The sequence below is a fragment of the Macaca mulatta genome, chromosome 1 (genome assembly GCF_049350105.2).
Source record: "Macaca mulatta isolate MMU2019108-1 chromosome 1, T2T-MMU8v2.0, whole genome shotgun sequence".
Taxonomy (NCBI): domain Eukaryota; kingdom Metazoa; phylum Chordata; class Mammalia; order Primates; family Cercopithecidae; genus Macaca; species Macaca mulatta.
This window is the reverse complement of record NC_133406.1, coordinates 111,906,106-111,924,913: the sequence shown is the minus strand read 5'-3', so window position 1 is coordinate 111,924,913 and position 18,808 is coordinate 111,906,106. Positions and strand designations below refer to the sequence as shown.

Sequence of the window (18,808 nt, the reverse complement as noted above, 5' to 3'; positions counted from 1 at the left end):
GAAAAGGCCCAAATTCTTAAGCAGAACCTAGATTCGATAAACAGGGATATAACTTTTCTAAAATGGAATTTAAAGTCCTAGACCAAAGAAGCAAGTTCCTGTTCACTATCAATATGGGCAGTGTCTCTGCCAACTGTGGGCCCCTACAGAGAGAAGCTGACCTTGTGGAGCAGGGAATATGATTTGAGTGGAGGGGGCTGGGATTTGTGGCACCTGGAGTAAGCAGGTTAGCATCATTTGGGTGAAAAAAATCTCTCTGGGGATGAGGAGCCTGGAGGGAAGGAGAGCTGTTTGCAAAGTTCCCCACTCCCATCCCAAGGGGCCTAATTTGTTTGCTGGCTCCTGAGAAGGATGAAGAGATCTCCTGGGGTGGAGAGGAGCCCAGAGAAGACAGAGCCTACTCTCACCTGGCAGCAGTCAGACACACAGCCTATTCTGGATAGCACAGCCCCTACCCCCAGCCTAGCACGTAAGGCTGACTTGTGGTCAAGACCCTATCCTGCCACAGATAAGCAGATGCGGGGCGGGGCGGCGGGGGGGCGTTGCCTGCATGTTCCCTTTCCTGAAGGATAGAAGCAAAGTAGCAGCATGCCTGTCTCCCTGGACACAGGTGGGTTGGCTTGCGTTCTGAGAACCCAGTTAGGCCTGGTTCCACCTGGTCTGGGCCTCTCCAAAAGAGAAGAGATAAGGGGCGGATAGCCCTAGGTCTGGTTTCTGAACCCTTTTCCTGAACTTCTACTTCCTAGGAAGAGAGGAGAGCAAGGAACTGTGTGTGTCGGGATGCATATGGATTTGTGTGTGTGTTGTGTGTGGATGGATATAGGTGTGTGCTCAGGTGTCTCTGTGCCTGGGTTTCTCCAGATCTCTAGCAGTCTGACTATGCCCTTTCCTATATGTGTCTGGAAGGTGTGCCTGTGTGTCCACGTGTCGGTGTCAGGCGTCTGTGTCTGAAGAGGCTCTGCCTTTGGGTGACTGTGTCTTTTTTCCTGAATGTGTGTGTGTGATGTGTGTGCTTGGGTGTCACTGTGAGGACAATGAGTGTGGTGAGAGCTGGAACACAAGGTGCTCTGCCCTCTGACTCAGGATCAGCGTCTCTGAGAGTAGGAGTGAGAATGCCTGGGGACACCCCTGGCTGCCCCAGGAGGGGCCCTGCCTAAGTGCCAATAAGGAATCCTCTGTAGGTGTCCAGGGAACCCTGCTTTGCCCCAGCTGACTCTCTCCTTGACCCCCTCCTGCGCCTTGGGTTCTGGACCGCTGAAGGCTCTTACAGCACCTAGTATTGATATTCTGGGGGGCTGAGCTCTTTTACTCTGCCTGCAAGAAAACAAGCCTCATTCTCAGCTGGGGGCTTCAGGTCACCAGCTGTCAGGGCCTTGGTGCCAGCTGAGGACTTCTCCACCACCCTTCTGTGCCCACCTGAGTCCTCATGCACACGGGAAAAGGGGGCATGGACGCAGCAGAGGGCCACAGTGTTCAGAAGGGAAGGGAGTCCAGCCCTACTTACTAGGAGGTCCTGGATCCCCAGCTTCTTCTCAAGTCTGCTTCTTCCCCCTATTCCCAGAGATGAATGGGCTTCCCTGAGGTCCAGATCCTTATCCTGGGTTCCCAAATCCTTCTGGGAAATTCAGCCTGGGGAGCAAAAGGCCCAGGACCAGTTGTAGCAAACTGAACCCAAGAGGGAGAGGCGAGGCATGCTCTGGTCTTTCCGGAGGGGGTAGCACCGTCCCCAGCTCCCACACGTCGCGCGCTCCCGGCCGGAGCGGGATGGGACCTGTCGGGGGCGCGCCAGGGGCGGGGCTTCGGGGGCGCGCCCAGGAGGGCGGAGGGAAGGGCTGGGGGCGTGGCCTAAGGCTGGGGGCCGGCGGCGGCGGCAGCGGGGAGCTGGGAAGCGCAGAAGCCGGGAGCGCGGGGCTCAGTCGGGGGGCGGCGGCGGCGGCGGCTCCGGGGATGGCGGCGGCTCCGCTGCTGCTGCTGCTGCTGCTCGTGCCTGTGCCGCTGCTGCCGCTGCTGGCCCAAGGGCCCGGAGGGGCGCTGGGAAACCGGCATGCGGTGTACTGGAATAGCTCCAACCAGCAGTGAGTCGGGGACCCTGGGAGTCCGCGCGTCCGGTGTCAGTGAGATGGGGAGCCGATGGGCCCGAGAAGTCCTGGGGGATCCCGGGGTGGGAGTCCTGGGAGACCAGAGCTGGGGACTGGGAGGGGACAGAGAGGGGGACGCACTCTGTGGGCGTCTAGGAAACTCGGGGGTGTCTGAAGAGGCTGTTGGGCTATAGTAAGGAGCGCTCGGGCCGTGCGGAGGAGGCTGCTGGAGGGGTCCCCCACCCCATCTTGGCTTCTCCCCGCACCCGCAGCTGGAATAGCATGGCCCTGTCCCGTAGTTCCCCCAGTTGGGCTGGGGTTTGGGGGTAGCGGTGTGCTGGGGATAGGCCGCTGCATTTTTGGGCCCAGGGATGACCTGTTTTTGGCCATGAGGGCTTCCAGGGGTTCTGTCTAGGACTCCTGCTTTTAAAAGTGGGGTCCAGAGCTGAGGCAGGGAGTCCGACCGAGCACCTCCCTAGAAGGAAGGCAAATGGGTTGTCTTGGTTGTGTGGATAAGCCCGGCTGGGGTGAGCTAGGGCTGGGTCGCCGAGTTGGGGGGCCCTAGGAATGCTGCTTGGTTAGGATGGGAACGTGGGGTACCGGCGAGAGGGAAGGAGGCAGAGAGATGTCGGTGTGTTACACACGCACACACACGCCCGGGCTGGGGACGGCGAATGGCTCCAAGTGTGAGCGGGCGTGCGCGGCTGTCAGTGTGCGTGTGTGTCTGAGTGTGTGATTTGTGTGTCTGCGTCGGCGATCGTCTGGGGGTGGGAGCGGGCGGCGGGTCGGGGAAGGGGCTGCGGTCGCTGTCCGCGCGGCAGGCTGCGTCTGGGCTGGGGTGGCTGTTGGCGCCGCCGCGGTCTGGGCGGGTGTCAGGGCGGCCGTGTGGTTTCCCGGGGTGTGTGGCGCGGCGGCCGGGTGCTGGCTGCGGGGCCGGGTCCTCATTCTGCTCAGTCCTTGCTGCCCTTGTCTTCTCCTCCCCGCCAAGCTGCCGTGTGTATCACCCTGGCCACCTTAGTGTGTGTCTGTGTTGGTAGGGGGGGATCCCTGGGGACGCGGGGGTCACTGTCACACCTGCCCGGGCGGTGGCGGCAGCACTGCCTCTGGCTCTCCACCCCAGGGACCGACCAGGGAGCAAATGGCCAGACCCCAGGGGAGGGGACCGGGAGGGCCAGGCGGCCGCGACCCCCCAACCTTTCGGAGGAGGGGCTGCCGCTCGCCGCTCCGCTCTTTGTTGTTTGGGGCTCCGCGCCTCCGTTTGGGGCTCCGCGCCTCCCCCTCTCTCCCTCCTCGCGCCCGGAGTGTCAGACTGGGGGTGGGGATGAGCCAACGACGCCCCCCTCTCGCTTCCCATGGAAACCTCGGGGGTGGGGACGTGGCCCCTCCCCCCCGGAGCGGGACTCCAAGAACTCCGGGGGGCGCTGGGGGCTGACTTTCCAGCTCTATCTAGCTCAGCCCCCTCCCCCAGACTCACACGTCCGCCCCCCACCCCGCTAGAGTCTGGCGGGGAGTGAAGAGCTCGCAGGTGAGGGGCCCCGGATTCCCCGCCACCCTTGGAGCACCTCAGCGTTCTTAGGGGAAGCCAGAGCAGGGGAGGATGCGGGAATAGGTTTGGTGGGGGGAGGTGTTGATCAGGTTCCCCTCCCCCGCATACACCTGGGCGCAGGTGAAAGCTCAGGGAGCGGGTGGGGGAGCCCGGGTTCCGGGAGCCTCCCTTCTGTCCTCTCTACTCCGTGCGGGCCTGAGCCGGCAGAGGTAGGAGGGGGCGCACACCGGGCCAGGAGGCTGCCGCCGCCCCCGCCTCGCTTCCCGGGCCTTTGTTGCCGCTGCGCCCGGGCTCCCCGGCTCCCTCACTGCGGCAGCCGCGGCCCCATAAATCGTGAGAGCGACGTGCTCCGGAGCCGAGAGTGGAGAGGGCCGGGTAGCTGGAGGCGGGGCCGACCGAGCCACGGGCTCCCGCGCCCCCTCCCCCTAGTCACGTGAGCTGGGCTCCTGGCTCCCACCTCCCGTCACGTGCGGAGGGTCTCTGCCCCTTGGGGTCACGTGGGGAGGGTCTTGCGACCCCGCCTCCTTGGGGTCACGTGGGAGGGTGCTGGTGGGACACGTGCATCGGCCTCCTTTGACAGACCTGGGGACAGTGCCCTGCACACCGGCCACGACCTAGCCCTTTGCCCCCCACTCAGTACTTCTGTTTAGTCCCGTGGAATAGGAGAGACCTGTTCCCAATCTGGCCCAGAAACTAGGGGTGGGGGGACTGTATTGGAGGGATGCATTAGAGTGTGAGGTCGAGGAGTCCCCTAAGCCTGGAATCGAACTTGGTGAGGCGTGTTGGCACGGCCGATGGCCAAATATATGCCCCCTGGCCTGTGTTTCATTTCTTTGCAGAGCTGAGCAAGGATGTTGGTATTCGCCCCTGTCTCAAGGAGCCTCAGGAACATCTTTCTATATAGCTGTCTCTACTTATCTCTGAAACGCTTCTGTTGCTGATCTCTGTTTCATTCATACATTCATTCAACAAATATTTATTGAGGCTCTACTACGTCCCTGATGGTCTTTCTCTGTGTTTTCTCCCAGTCTCTGAGTCTCAGCCCTGCACCCTTCCCTGTCTCTGCTTCTCTCCTTTGCGTCTCTGTCTCCGTCTCCGCTGTCTGTGGGCCTCTCTGGCCTGCCTGTCTCTCCTGTTCTCCAAGACTCTTGGTTCTCGTTCTCTTCCCTGCCTCTCTCGGTTTCTGGCTTCTCTCTCGCGCCGTGTCTCCCTTCCTTTCCCCTTTTAGTGAATCCGGCCTCTGCTAACCTCCCCTCTCGGTGTGTGTCTCCGCCTCACTCCGTCTCTGTGTCTCGCTTTCGGCGGGTCTCTCGCTCCTCTTCGCCGCTGCAGATCAATAAACCTTCGCCGCCGCCGCCGCCGCCGCCGCTGTCGCAGGGAGGAGGGGCGGAGGTGTCGGGCGCGCTGATTCTCCCCTACCCGACGCGGCCCAGGGAAGCCTTGCGCCCAGACCCGGGCTGACCAGACTGGGACGGGCGGGGCGCCGAAGCCCAGGGCGCCTGAGGGGCGCAGGGGTGTCAGCGTGCAACCGCCGCCCCCGGAGCGTTCCAGCCACCACCGCCACCACCCTCGAAGCCCGGGCGCGCGGACCCCACGCCGCGCACACGTGGTCCGGCCTCGCCTGCTGGAGCGGGCGGCGCGCAGTCTCGGGGACGCGCGCTAGAGGGAAGAGGAACCCGGGTCTACGTTCTTCCTCCATCCCTTTAACTCTGCAGCCCGGCATCTAAGGCCGGGGCCGCGGGTGGGGGATGGCGAGAATTTGACAAGTTCAGGGCCCCCTGGGATCCCTTCCCTACTCTCTGATCTTGTTAGACACCCTGTTTACTGCCCTAATTGCTCCGGGCTAGGGGAGAAGTTTGCTCCTTCCCCGCTCCGCCCCCCTGCCCCCTCCGCGGACACTCCAGGTTAAGTGAGGCCAGGCGCGTCCCGGCAGGGCACTGAAAGAGACAGAGAGGTGTCGGGATGCGCCTCAGAAGCGGTGAGAGCCGGGAGAGACCGAAATAACGGGGTGAGAGGGTACCCCCTCCAAATGGGGTGTGTCCGCATTCGCCTTTCTGCAAGAGAGGCGAGAGGCTATAGGGGATGAAGTGGAATAAGAAGAGAGAACAGTACGAAGGGGCAGAGCACAGCCCGGTCCCCAGGTCCCAGGCCACCCCCACCCTTCCGCAGGAGATGCGGCCCTGGAGGCGGGGTTAGCTGCGGAGCTTCGCAGGGGCCCAGCGGCACTTCTCTCTCCGCACTACCAGGGAGAGGGAGGGAGGATGACAGATTCAATTAAAGTGCCCAAGCCATGCAGACACGTTGGGTCTCCAAAGAGTTGTGACTGGGAATTCCTTGGCTCCCACCCCGTTTGTCCTCGTGCCCTCTGTGTACCAACTGGGCCCAGCCACCCCACCGGCAGGTCTTTCTCTCACATACCCAGCCTTGGGGGGCATTTCAGGGGCTGCTCCTGCCACACAGCGCAGGAGTACTTAACAGATAGCTTCCCTTCACCTGTGGTCGCCCTGCAATCTTTTTTATAAGACTAGTCCTGCCCTGTTGAGGAAATGGAATTACCTGTAGGAATACCTTGGGTGTTGGCTTCCTCCCTGCTGGAATGGGGTGTGTTGTAGGGGGAACTGGGCGGTACAGCAGGGAGGGGCTGCTTCAGAGTGGGACTGGAAACATGGGTGAGGCTCAGAGACAGAGATCCCAGTGTGGCTGTGCAGCTGCTCCAGACCTGGCACCCTCACCGCTGGCGGCCCCCTCCCCAAGGCCTGAGGGGAGGAACAGACTATGGGGTTGGCAATGGACAGGCAAGCCTAGGATGGCAGCTTGGAGCCAGGCCTGGTCTAACCCGTTTTCCTGCTCCCAGTGCCCCAGGCCGAGACTCCTGCCCACCTGAGTGCCAGGGCAAGGGAGGGGCCTGAGTGACCCATTACTCCCATGGGAACGGAGTGGGGCTGATGGCATTCCTGATGACCCAAGGAGGCTGTGCCAATTCTTACTGGGGTACCTAAACATCAGCTCTCTGCCTGCCTCACTGCCAGGCTTGGAATGGGTTGCTGGTGGAGGGGACAGCACAGGCAAAGCCAAGGAAGTGGGGTCAGCGAGGAGGGACCTTCAAGGCCCCACCGCATGCAGAAGCCTCCACGCTCATTTCTTTAATGCATCTAATTACTGTTTGGGGAACTGGGTGGTGCCTAGTGACACGGGGAGCCAGTCTCTCCCCTCAGGGAGCTCACAGGGACTAGGGACCCCGTGATTTGACATTTTGCCAAGGACCCCATGCCTTCCTGTGTCCACCACTCTCCTGGCACTGCCAAGATATGTGTATTCTTACCCTAAAGAAATTAGGGAAAACCCCTGCCCCCTCTCCATTCAGAGGTTTCTCCATCCCCACACCGCTCAGTACCGCCATCGAGGATGTTAAGACCAACACTTTGATGGTGACTAGCAAGGCAGGTGGGGATTACAAGGGACCCAGCATCTGCTTCTGTGTCCCAAAGAGGGATCAGGGAAATAAGAGGCACAGCCATCTTGTCTAGGCCCTGTGCCCACTGCTCTGCCCAGCATCATTAAGGGGGGCCTTTGTGCCAGGTTGAGGAAGGAGGTGCACATTGCACAATGAGACAGAAGTTTGGGCTGGTTGGCATGATGCCACGTGGAGTCTTGGTGCTGAGTCCCTTAGCGCCCTCATGTGTTTAAAGTTCCTGGGAGCCTAATTGTCCTTGGCCTCAGGGTGGGGTCTCTGTCACGGGACTCTGTCAAGGTACAGAAGTCAGTGATACTGTAGTATGGGGAGGGCAGGGAGAGACCCCCAGATTGGTGGGGTGGGGTCAACCAATACTGGCATGCGGGCCAGCACACATACAGCCCAGCTTTTCTGTGTGTCTGCCTCCTATGAGTGGGCGGTGGACATATTTGTGTGTGTGCCATAGAACTTATGCATGTATATGCATGAAGCCGCCATACATGCGTCTGTAAGGGCAGGTCCTGTTGGACTGGCCCCGGGGGTGGACTGGCAGCCGCAGGGAAGCATGGTGGGAGAAGCGATTGAGGGTGTGTGTGTCCCTCGGAAGGGATCCCTCCCACGTTCACCCTTGGCTTCCATCCCTCCCATCCCTCCTCCCGACTGCTGAATTATGGGGGATGGACGGAGGAAATCCGGGCCTGGGTCTGGGAGTCGCTGGGGCCTGCGCCGTTTCTGTGGCAACCAAAGCGTACGCTCCCTTCTTCCCTCCGCCCCTCTCCCTCGCCTCCTTTTCTTTGGAGGCAGGCCGGGCTTCCCTGCGCCTTTGCTACCCTCTGGTGGCCAACAGGAGAAGGACAGACCAAGAAGGAGGGCACGGAAGGAGAGTTAGGGGAGCGGCGGCACTAGGGCCCCGGGGGCAGAGACAGGGCTGAGCCGCGAGGAAGCTCGGAGGAAAAGTCAGGAGGCTACCCGGACCCTGGGGAGGGGCTGCGGAGCGGTCAGATGGAAAGCGGCTTTGCTCTGGGGTTTCTTCTCTCTGAGCCGCTTCCTCTTCCCCACAGCCTGCGGCGAGAGGGCTACACCGTGCAGGTGAATGTGAACGACTATCTGGATATTTACTGCCCGCACTATAACAGCTCGGGGGTGGGCCCCGGGGCGGGTCCGGGGCCCGGAGGCGGGGCAGAGCAGTACGTGCTGTACATGGTGAGCCGCAACGGCTACCGCACCTGCAACGCCAGCCAGGGCTTCAAGCGCTGGGAGTGCAACCGGCCGCACGCCCCGCACAGCCCCATCAAGTTCTCGGAGAAGTTCCAGCGCTACAGCGCCTTCTCGCTAGGTTACGAGTTCCACGCCGGCCACGAGTACTACTACATCTGTGAGTGACGGCGGCCGGGCGGGCAGGTCTGAACGCGAGAGTCTGAGTGACAGCCGGGGGGTGGAGCCCCGAGGCTCCGGGGCGGGGCCGGCTCGGCGGGCTCCAGGTCTCGCGGCTGAGAGACCCGGGAGAAGGCGTGGGCACGGGGCGCCTCAGGGGTTCAGCGTAGACGAGGTCGTGGGGCCAAGAGAGGAGTTTGGTGACAGTCCCAAGTTTGGGCTGCGGAGAATCGCTGTTTCTGTGAGGGACATTCCGGGGTTGGAACATCAGGGATCCCAGTTTCTTAAGGAATGGGATCAAAGGGGCTTCTGGGGCCGACGGCAGAGGTACAGTGACCTGTGTCCAAAGGGTAGGGGAGCTCCTGAAGGAGACCGCCCGACGGGGACAGTTTGAAGGGGGTGAGAAATAGAGCCGTCGAGGGAGGGCACAGGGCACGAATTGGGTGAAAGTGACTCGGGCCCTGTCTCCTCCCCAGCCACGCCCACTCACAACCTGCATTGGAAGTGTCTGAGGATGAAGGTGTTCGTCTGCTGCGCCTCCAGTGAGTAGACTCGGCTCCGAGCCGCGCCCCCATCCTCAGCTCCCTGCTTTGGGGCTCCCCTGGCTTCCTGGGGGTGGGGGTGGAGGGCACAGGTGAGGGGGGCTTGCTCCCCAGCCGTAGCAAGGGGAGGGAATCCTGGCCCTGACTCTCCCCTCCTCTCTCCCCACCCGCACCCCACCCCGCAGCATCGCACTCCGGGGAGAAGCCGGTCCCCACTCTCCCCCAGTTCACCATGGGCCCCAATGTGAAGATCAACGTGCTGGGTGAGTCTGCGCAGCGCCCTCTGGTGGCCACTGCTGGAACCGCAGCCCCCCACCCCGGTGCCTGCTCACCTCGCATGCCTTTCCCGGGGACACTGATCCTTCCTACCCCGTGGGTGATCACGTCCCTGGCTCCACTGCTGCTGCCGCTGCCGCGTGCCCCTGCCCTGGCGCGCAACCCAGCCCTCACCAGTCTGTCTATTCCTCTGTCCACAGAAGACTTTGAGGGAGAGAACCCTCAAGTGCCCAAGCTTGAGAAGAGCATCAGCGGGACCAGCCCCAAACGGGAACACCTGCCCCTGGCCGTGGGCATCGCCTTCTTCCTCATGACGTTCTTGGCCTCCTAGCTCTGCCCCCTCCCCTGGCGGGGAGAGATGGGGCGGGGCTTGGAAGGACCAGGGAGCCGTTGGCCTCTCCAAGGGAAGCCTAGTAATGGGGCCTAGACCCCTCCTCCAGTGGCTAGAAGTGGGGCCTGCACCATACATCTGTGCCTGCCCCCTCTACCCCTTACCCCCAGGTAGGGCACTGTAGTGGACCAAGCACAGGGACAGCCATGGGTCCCAGGTGGCCTTGTGGCTCTGGTAATGTTTGATACCAAACTTGGAGGCCAAAAAGGGCAGTGCTCAGGACTCCGTGGCCCCTGGTACCTTTCCCTGACTCCTGGTGCCCTCTCCCTTTGTCCCCCAGAGAGACATATGCCCCCAGAGAGAGCAAATCGAAGCATGGGAGGCACCCCCATTGCTCTCCTCCAGGGGCAGAACATGGGGAGGGGACTAGATGGGCAAGGGGCAGCACTGCCTGCTGCCTCCTTCCCCTGTTTACAGCAATAAGCACGTCCTCCTCCCCCACTCCCACTTCCAGGATTGTGGTTTGGATTGAAACCAAGTTTACAAGTAGTCACCCCTGGGGGGGCGGGCAGTGGACAAGGATGGCAAGGGGTGGGCATTGGGGTGCCAGGCAGGCATGTACAGACTCTATATCTCTATATATAATGTACAGACAGACAGAGTCCCTTCCCTCCTTAACCCCCTGACCTTTCTTGACTTCCCCTTCCAGCTTCAGACCCCTTCCCCACCAGGCTAGGCCCCCCACACCTGGGGGACCCCCTGGCCCCTCTTTTGTCTTCTGTGAAGACAGGACCTATGCAACGCACAGACACTTTTGGAGACCGTAAAACAACAGCGCCCCCTCCCTTCCAGCCCTGAGCCGGGAACCATCTCCCAGGACCTTGCCCTGCTCACCCTATGTGGTCCCACCCATCCTCCTGGGCCTTTTTCAAGTGCTTTGGCTGTGACTTTCATACTCTGCTCTTAGTCTAAAAAAAATAAACTGGAGATAAAAATAACTGAGTGTGTGTGATTTCAAGGGGCCATCACCCTTCTGTTACACTGGTTAAACCCCACAGGTCACAGGGCCTGGGTAGGAAAGGGAATTCTGGGGCCAAAGAGTCAAAACAAGGTGTTCAGACCTTGTTCTGGGGCTCATCTTCTTTACAAAGGCAACGCTGCATGGAAAGAGTAACAGGGGCCTCCCGGCAGGGCCTGGTTGACTTTGGGCAAGTCACTCAACCTCTCTGATTCTCAGGTGTCCCACCAGAAAAACTGGTTGTGGTATCACTCTGTCAGGGTTGGTGTAGGGATTAAATGACGTAAGGAGTTAAAGGCTCCATCAATTATGGTTTCCACCTTTTCTTCCACTTCCATTCTGTAGTTGAGGTTCTTGACTGGGTCTATGGATTTCAGGGGATTTGAGAACCTAGACAAAAAAAAATCTATCTTTATTTTCACTCGCCTATAACTAAAATTTAACATTCTCTTGTGTGCTTGGGCAGCAAGCCATAGTAGTATTAATAGTACCTGTGACTTTGTAACCAGAAATCGCAGATGTTTTCAGGCTGCATTATAGTTGTTGAAGATGTCTCAAAATACCATTTACACTCATCAGTACTTTGAAATGATCATAGTTGTTAGACCTTCCTCATTTTTAATGTGTTAATAGAAAGCATATATATTACTATATCAATAAATGTAGATGTTTTGATAACGTTCAATATAATCAGCTTCCTTTATAACCCTTTGTAATTTTACTCATTTCAAACATTATGCCCAAGGGGCTGTGAGTTTGCTGGGGCTGGGGCTGCTCATAACTACACCACCCTGCATCGCTCAGGAGGGCAGAGGGGAAAGAAGGCAAAAGACAGGAGAATAGCCACTTCCCGGGGGCCCCAGGGCGAGGTCAGGGTTTACAGGCCAGTGCAGCATAAGGGAGTGCAGACAGGGGCTGAAATGTACCTGCAACTTCACTTGCTGAGCCAGTTTCTGGCCCAGGGAGGAGACACCTTATTTCCAAGCTGTGCACTCATGGGACTCCATCCCACCCAGGCTCTCTAATTGGCACTGTGTGGGCAGGCCGGATCCTGTGTGCCCCTGCAGCTCTTGCCAGCTGCTTTGTGAGAGTGAGCCCTTGGTGGCAGGGACTGTGTTTTCTCCTCCTCTCTCCCCATGAAACATGGAAAATGGAATCTCAGCTGGACTCTGGAGAGTGGGTGGGTTTCCCCGTAGCGGAACAGGGAGGAGTGTGGGGTGGGAGAGCAGGTGGGGAAAGAACTGGGGGCAGCCACTAGACCAGTCTGAGACTCCCTGTGTACTGATAGACAGGAAAGGTGGGCCTATCCATCTAATCGTCCATGCATTTAATCCACATTTATCGAGCACCTGCCAAGTGCCAGGCTCTATCCTGGGTATTGGAGACACAAGATATAGCCTCTACCCCAGAATAAGCTCATACTTTAGTATGTGTTGATGTATGAGCAGAAATCGGTAACACACACATACAAAACTGACAACCAGCTCTTTCGTGGGTAAATGCCTGGGGGCTGTGGGAATGCCAAGAAAAAGCACACATTTGCCTAGGGACAAAGGGAAGAGGCTTCAGGGAGGAAGAGATACACAGAGCTGGGGCTGGGTCCTGTTGGGGAGAATCTCGAGGGCCTTGAAGCATGCAGACTGAGGACTTGTCTCATGAGGGAGCCCATAGCAGTGGGCCCGGGCTGCAGGCTTGCTTCAATCCCCAGACCAGGCAGGATAGGGGCTGGCCAGCTGGGCTCAGGGAGGGCCTTGTGGATTCAAAACTTCAGGAATGGTAAGACTGAAAGGGCCAAGCGCTTTGGGCAGTAACTAGAATAAGCCAACTTCCATTTACTGAGCACCTCCTATGTGCCGAGTGATGTGCCTTTGTAAGCCTCACTCTTCCAATAACACAGATGAGGATCTAAGACTAGGGTCACACAGCCTGGCTAATTATAGGACTGGCATTCACAGTGGGTCTAATAGGAGGCTGAGGTTGGGAGGACCACTTGACCTCAGGAGTTTAATGCTAGCCCAGGTAATATAGCAAGACCCCATCTTTTATTTTTATTTTTATTTTTATTTTTATTTTTTTGAGACGGAGTCTCACTCTGCTGCCCAGGCTGGAGTGCAGTGGCGCCATCTTGGCTCACTACAACCTCCACTTCCTGGGTTCAAGTGATTCTCCTGCCTCAGCCTCCCGAGTAGCTGGGATTACAGGTGCCTGCCACCAAGCCTGGCTAATTTTTGTATTTTCAGTAGAGACGGGGTTTCGCCATGTTGGCCAGGCTGTTCTTGAACTCCTGACCTCAGGTGATCTGCCTACCTCAGCCTCCCAAAGTGCTGGGATTACAGGTGTAAGCCACTGTGCCCAGTCGACCCTATCTTTAAAAAAACAAAAACAAAAACAAAACGAATGGCCAAGCACAGTGGCTCAGGCCTCTAATCCCAGCACTTTGGGAGGCTAAGGTAGGAGGATCACTTGAGCCCAGGAGTTCGAGACCAGCCTGGGCAACATAGGAAGACTCCATCACTACAAAAAATTTTAAAAATCCAGGTGTGGGTGACAAACCTATAGTCCCAGCTACTGGGAAGACTGAGGCGAGAGGATCGCTTGAGCCCAGGAGTTCAAGACCAGCCAGGGCAACATAGTGAGACCCTGTTTCTACCAAAAAAAAAAAAAAAAAGCTAGGTGTGATGGTATACACCTGTAGTTCTAGCTACTCTGGAGGCTGAGACGGGAGAATTGCTTGAGCCCAGGAGGTCCAGGCTGCAATGTGCTATGATCAAACCACTGCACTCCAGCCTGGGCGACAGAGCAAGAGCAAGAACTGACTTTTTTTTTTTTTTTTTTTTTGAGACGGGGTCTCACTCTGTCGCCCAGGCTGGAGTGCAGTGGCCGGATCTCAGCTCACTGTAAGCTCCGCCTCCCGGGCTTACGCCATTCTCCTGCCTCAGCCTCCCGAGTAGCTGGGACTACAGGCGCCTGCCACCTCGCCCGGCTAGTTTTTTGTATTTTTTTAGTAGAGACGGGGTTTCACCGGGTTAGCCAGGATGGTCTCGATCTCCTGACCTCGTGATCCACCCGTCTCAGCCTCCCAAAGTGCTGGGATTACAGGCTTGAGCTACCACGCCCGGCCTTTTTTTTTTTTTTTTTTTTTGAGGTGGAGTTTCACTCTTGTTGGCCAGGCTGGAGTGCAATGGTATCATCTCAGCTCACTGCAACCTCCACCTCCCGGGTTCAAGTGATTCTCCTGCCTCAGCCTCCCGAGTAGCTGGGATTACAGGCATGAGTCACCACACCCAGCTAATTTTGTATTTTTAGTAGAGACAGGGTTTCTCCATGTTGGTCAGGCTGGTCTTGAACTCCCAACCTCAGGTGATCCTCCCGCCTTGGCCTCCCAAAGTGCTAGGATTACACGCTAGAGCCACTGCGCCTGGCTGACCCTGTCTTTTAAATAAATAAATAAGTAAATTGGCCAGGCACGGTGGCTCACACTTGTTTTTGTTTTTGTTTTTGAGACGGAGTCTCGCTCTGTCGCCCAGGCTGGAGTGCAGTGGCCGGATCTCGGCTCACTGCAAGCTCCGCCTCCCGGGTTCATGCCATTCTCCTGCCTCAGCCTCCCGAGTAGCTGGGACCACAGGCGCCCGCCACCTCGCCCGGCTAGTTTTTTGTATTTTTTAGTAGAGACGGGGTTTCACCGTGTTAGCCAGGATGGTCTTGATCTCCTGACCTCGTGATCCGCCTGTCTCGGCCTCCCAAAGTGCTGGGATTACAGGCTTGAGCCACCACGCCCGGCCTGTGGCTCACACTTGTAATCCCATCACTTGGGAGGCCAAGGTAGGCAGATCATTTGAGGTCAGGAGTTTGAGACTAGCCTGGCCAACATGGCAAAACCCAGTCTCTACTAAATATACAAAAATTTAGCCAGGCGTGTGGTGCATGTCTATAATCCCAATTACTCAGGAGGCTGAGGCAGGAGAATCGCTTGAACCTAGGAGGTAGAGGTTGCAGTTGGTCGAGATCGAGCCACTGCACTCCAGCCTGGGCGACAGAACAAGACTCCGTCTCTCAAAAATAACTAACTAAATAAATAATAAATAAATGAAATCAGTTTTAAAAGCTGCGGAACCCTGCTGAGGATTTTCCCCTCCAGCGAGGCTTTCAATCCCAGAGCATGAAAGGGAAACTGGGGAGAGAGGTCTGCAATTACATGGCCAGACACCAATGACCCTGAGCCTGTCTGGTACGGGGCCCTACTTTGTTTGTTTTTTGTTTTTTTTTTTGGGACAGAGTCTCGCTAAAGTGCAGTGGCGCAATCTCAGCTCACTGCAAGCTCCGCCTCCCAAGTTCATGCCATTCTCCTGCCTCAGCCTCCAGAGTAGCTGGGACTACAGGTGCCCGCCACTACACCCGGCTAATTTTTTGTATTTTTGGTAGAGACTGGGTTTCACCGTGTTAACCAGGATGGTCTCGATCTCCTGACCTTGTGATCCGCCCGCCTCGGCCTCCCAAAGTGCTGGGATTACAGACGTGAGCCACCGTGCCCTGCCCAGGGCCCTACTTTGTGACACCAAGGTCTGCAGAGCCCAGGGCATCCTGGCCAAGGCAGTGGTGAGATGTCAACCAGGCACAGTGGTATGGCCTGAGGGCAGAGACGGAAGGGAGAGAAGGAAAGAGACCTGAAGTGCAGACCCAATGCCTACTGATGGATGGGAGAGGAGAGAATAGAATGGGCAGAACAGAACAGCTTCAGATATGGGACTGAGCAAGACATGGGGGAGTGGAGCAGATGGCAACAGGGCCACAGATGGTGAAGGGGAAGCCAGGAAGAGATCCCCGCTTTCTACTGCCCAACTCCAGCACCTGGGAACCCTTACAATTGACTGGTAGCCGCCAGATGGTGCCCCAGGGCCTGGACATTCTGCTCATCCTGCTGTCCCACCCCAAAGCACAGCCCCCAGGCAAGGGAACTTCAAGTCAGTGAACTGTGCGGGCTCCAGATTGGCAGAGCCCCTTCCACAAGGGCAGCAGCCTCACCCTGGGCAGGGTCTTCTTCACCCTTGTTTTGTCTCATACTGGCCGCCTCCAGCACGGGCACAAAGAGGGCTCCCATCTGACACGCTGGCATTCCCAGAGGCTGTCACAGGTTAATGCCCCCAACACAGGTAGAGATCGCACACATCCCTCCTCTTCCCATCCTCCCCAGGGTGAAAAACAACAGCAACATCAAACAACTGAACAGATATTTTGGCTTGGAGAGTAAAGTTCAGAGCTGCCCCGCCCCTCCCTTCCGGGTGAGAGGTCACTCCAGCAGCGCTGTGGGTAGGAGGGAAGGAGCTATTTACAATCCTGGCTGGGGTCTAAGCCTCGCTGCCACGTGGGTTTGCCACTCAGGGCCTGCAAGTCTGCCGATATCCACCAGGTGGCGCAGCACCTGGGCTGGGACCCGCCAGAGCTGTGAGGGGAGCTTGGGAAAGGTTTGCGGTCGGTGGAAGGGCTGAGAGCTGGTGTTGGTCCTTGAGGGGACTCAAGCAGCCGCGCCGTAGGACCCTCTGTTCTCAGGCCTGGGGCAGGGTGGGCTAAGAGCCAGCCCACTCTCTGTCCATTTCTCGTATCCCCACTCTCTTCTTTTCCTTCCCTAGTTGTAGATGCCATGGGGTTGGGAGTGGACTTGGGCTCAGTCCACAGCCGTTCAGCCCAGACCTACTGGGCACCAAATCTCACCATTCTCCCTCAACCTCCACGTTCTGTCCAGCTGGCAAACCAGGGATACAGACTGGGCTGGAGGTACGTGGAAGGGGGACAGAGGCGTGGACTGGAGGTGGTAGTGACGGGGCTGGGGGGCCATGGATTGGAATGAAGGACACCAGCTGGGACCAGAAGACAAGAACTGGGATGAGGGGGGTGGGAGGATATGCGAGGGGAACGAGGGGCATGAGCTGGGTTGGGGGCATGGACTGGCAAGAGGGGCCCAGGTGGGAGGTTGTAGCAGGACGAGTCGCACAACAGGGTGATGGGAACACAGGTTCGGTGTCTGCAGCCCGTGGGCGACAGTCTGGGGAAGTGTTACACGGATGGGATAGTCCAGATGTGCTGGGGCTGGGTCAGCCAGAGACACATTGGGCCAAGAGCAGCAGAGCAGCTTCAGGCTGAACCCGGTAATCTGGCCTGTGATCTGACCCCAAGGAAGTCTGGCATCCTCCAGTTTCCTCTGGTGTGGCCTGGGGGAGGGGCAGATATGACCCCTGCCCAGAGTGTCAGCACCAAACTCTTGGCCTTCACCACACATCTGGCCCCAGGTAATTACAGGGCTGTCGCCAAGCCTGGCTATAAAAGGATGGATGGGCCAGCCTAGGAACCTGGGAGAGCTAGGTTCAACTGACCAGGGATCCACCAGCCTGCCCCTGAGAGGCTGGCATTGGCCAGGGGATGCTAGAGTTTCACATTCAATGGCACACACTTCAGTGCATGCCAGTCATATAATCTCATAACCTTGCAACCGCACACACTCTATCAAACTCAGTGCTGAGGGAGAGGGGGCTGGGGGGCAAAGCAGGGAGGAAAGCAGGGGCTTTGTTCACACAGCTGAAGTGGGAGAGGCCCCCCACAGGGCTTAGGGACCAGTCCAGGCACCCACAGGAGGGAACACGCACACACACTCATCCATCATTTACACACACATCCATGTGTGCACATTCGACCCGTTTTGCGGCCGTCGCACTCAAGCCATTCATGGGCATTAGGCACATACTAACTCCCCACTGTCTATAACACAGTCACGAAAACACCAGCCCCTACACAGGGCAAGGGGCTCCCAGGTACCCTGAGCCGTGCTTGCATCCAGGATCACATTGGGTGACACTCTTGAGGGCTGGCATTCAACACATGATACAATTCTCTAACACAGACCCAATGACAATCCCAGCCAAGCCAACTGGGCAAACCCTAGAGTGGAGAAAATCAGAAGAGGAAAGAGGTGGGAGGGGGTAGATCAGAGCCACATTCACACCCTCTGGAAACCGACAGGTCATTTCAACTGCCACAGGAGACACAAAAACAACCTCTAGGACCCCAAGGATATACGCAGACACATACACAAACACAAGGAGAGGCAGGGGCTTCTCAATCACATCCATATGTGCACCCACAGATACATGCCCACACCCAACATCACATGCAGTGCCCACCACATTCTTCCCAGGAACCTTGGGAACCCCCTATGCACTCCTGCCTTGCGCTCGTGAAGGAGAAGACAATGGTGGCAGAGAGCGGAGGGGGCTGGGAAGAGTAAGAACTAAGCTTGAGACAGGACAAAGCCCTCTTCCCACACCACAGACATGCCTGCACACACACGTGTACATGTGCACACACACACACAGATGCCAGACCCTGAGCCTCCAGGGAGAGCCCTGAGGAGAAATCAACAGAGGCTGCCCAGCTCCACATGGGGCCATGCCCACAACTGACTGCCTGGACACCAGCACTGCCCACTCTGGGCACAGACCCCAGACCTGGCCTCTCTGCGCCATTAAGCACACTGGGCATGGAGGGTGACCCCCGCATCCCTCTGTGCCCCCAGGCTTGTCACTTGGGTGCCCTTCAGGGCCTGGCAGGACCTGGTCTGACAGTGGGAAAAGGGTACATTCTCAGTGCCCTCCCAAAACAGCCCCCAAAAGAGGCCTTAAGAGTCTTCCTCCCTCCTTGCAGGCTAAGCACACAGCAGGCATCATGCTAACCCCTGGGTGTACAACCCAGAGTCTGGCGGCCATTTGGCTGGGCCTCTGGCCAGGGTTGTCAGGGAAGACTTTGGGAGAGATGAGAGGCATGAGGGATGATTGGCGGTTTGCCAGCTAGGGTGTGGGCGTTGGTTGGGAGGGACTATGAGGGGAGATAGGCCAGCAGAGGGGGCAGCATGATCAAAAGGATGGAGGCTGCTGTGTTTATGTTTCACAGCATAAGCAGTCACAGAAACATTCACACTCACAACAAGCACGCCCTTTTCACACAGGGCGCCTTTGTGCACGCGCGCACCCTCCTGGAGCAAGACTGTGGTCTGTTCGCTCCGGGCTGCCCTCGCACCACTCTGTGGCACCATCCCCGCAGTATCCATGAGATGACATCCCCTAGAGACCCTCTCACACCTGCACCCTGCTGGGGGGCTGCCTGTCTGTGGGTGCCCATAGTGAGCACCCAGAGTTGAGGGA

At 58.0% G+C, this 18,808-nt stretch overlaps 1 protein-coding gene across 2 annotated transcripts; it reads left to right on the top strand.

Annotated features, from left to right (window-relative positions):
- The first annotated feature begins 1,874 nt into the window (after window positions 1–1,874).
- Window positions 1,875–10,596, top strand: EFNA3 (ephrin A3). Of its 2 annotated transcripts, NM_001265683.2 has the most exon segments (5): window positions 1,875–2,075; window positions 8,140–8,453; window positions 8,929–8,994; window positions 9,180–9,257; window positions 9,471–10,562. In NM_001265683.2, coding segments are annotated over 5 exon segments (717 nt in total). In that variant the 5' UTR covers window positions 1,875–1,947; the 3' UTR covers window positions 9,602–10,562.
- Window positions 10,597–18,808: the final 8,212 nt, after the last annotated feature.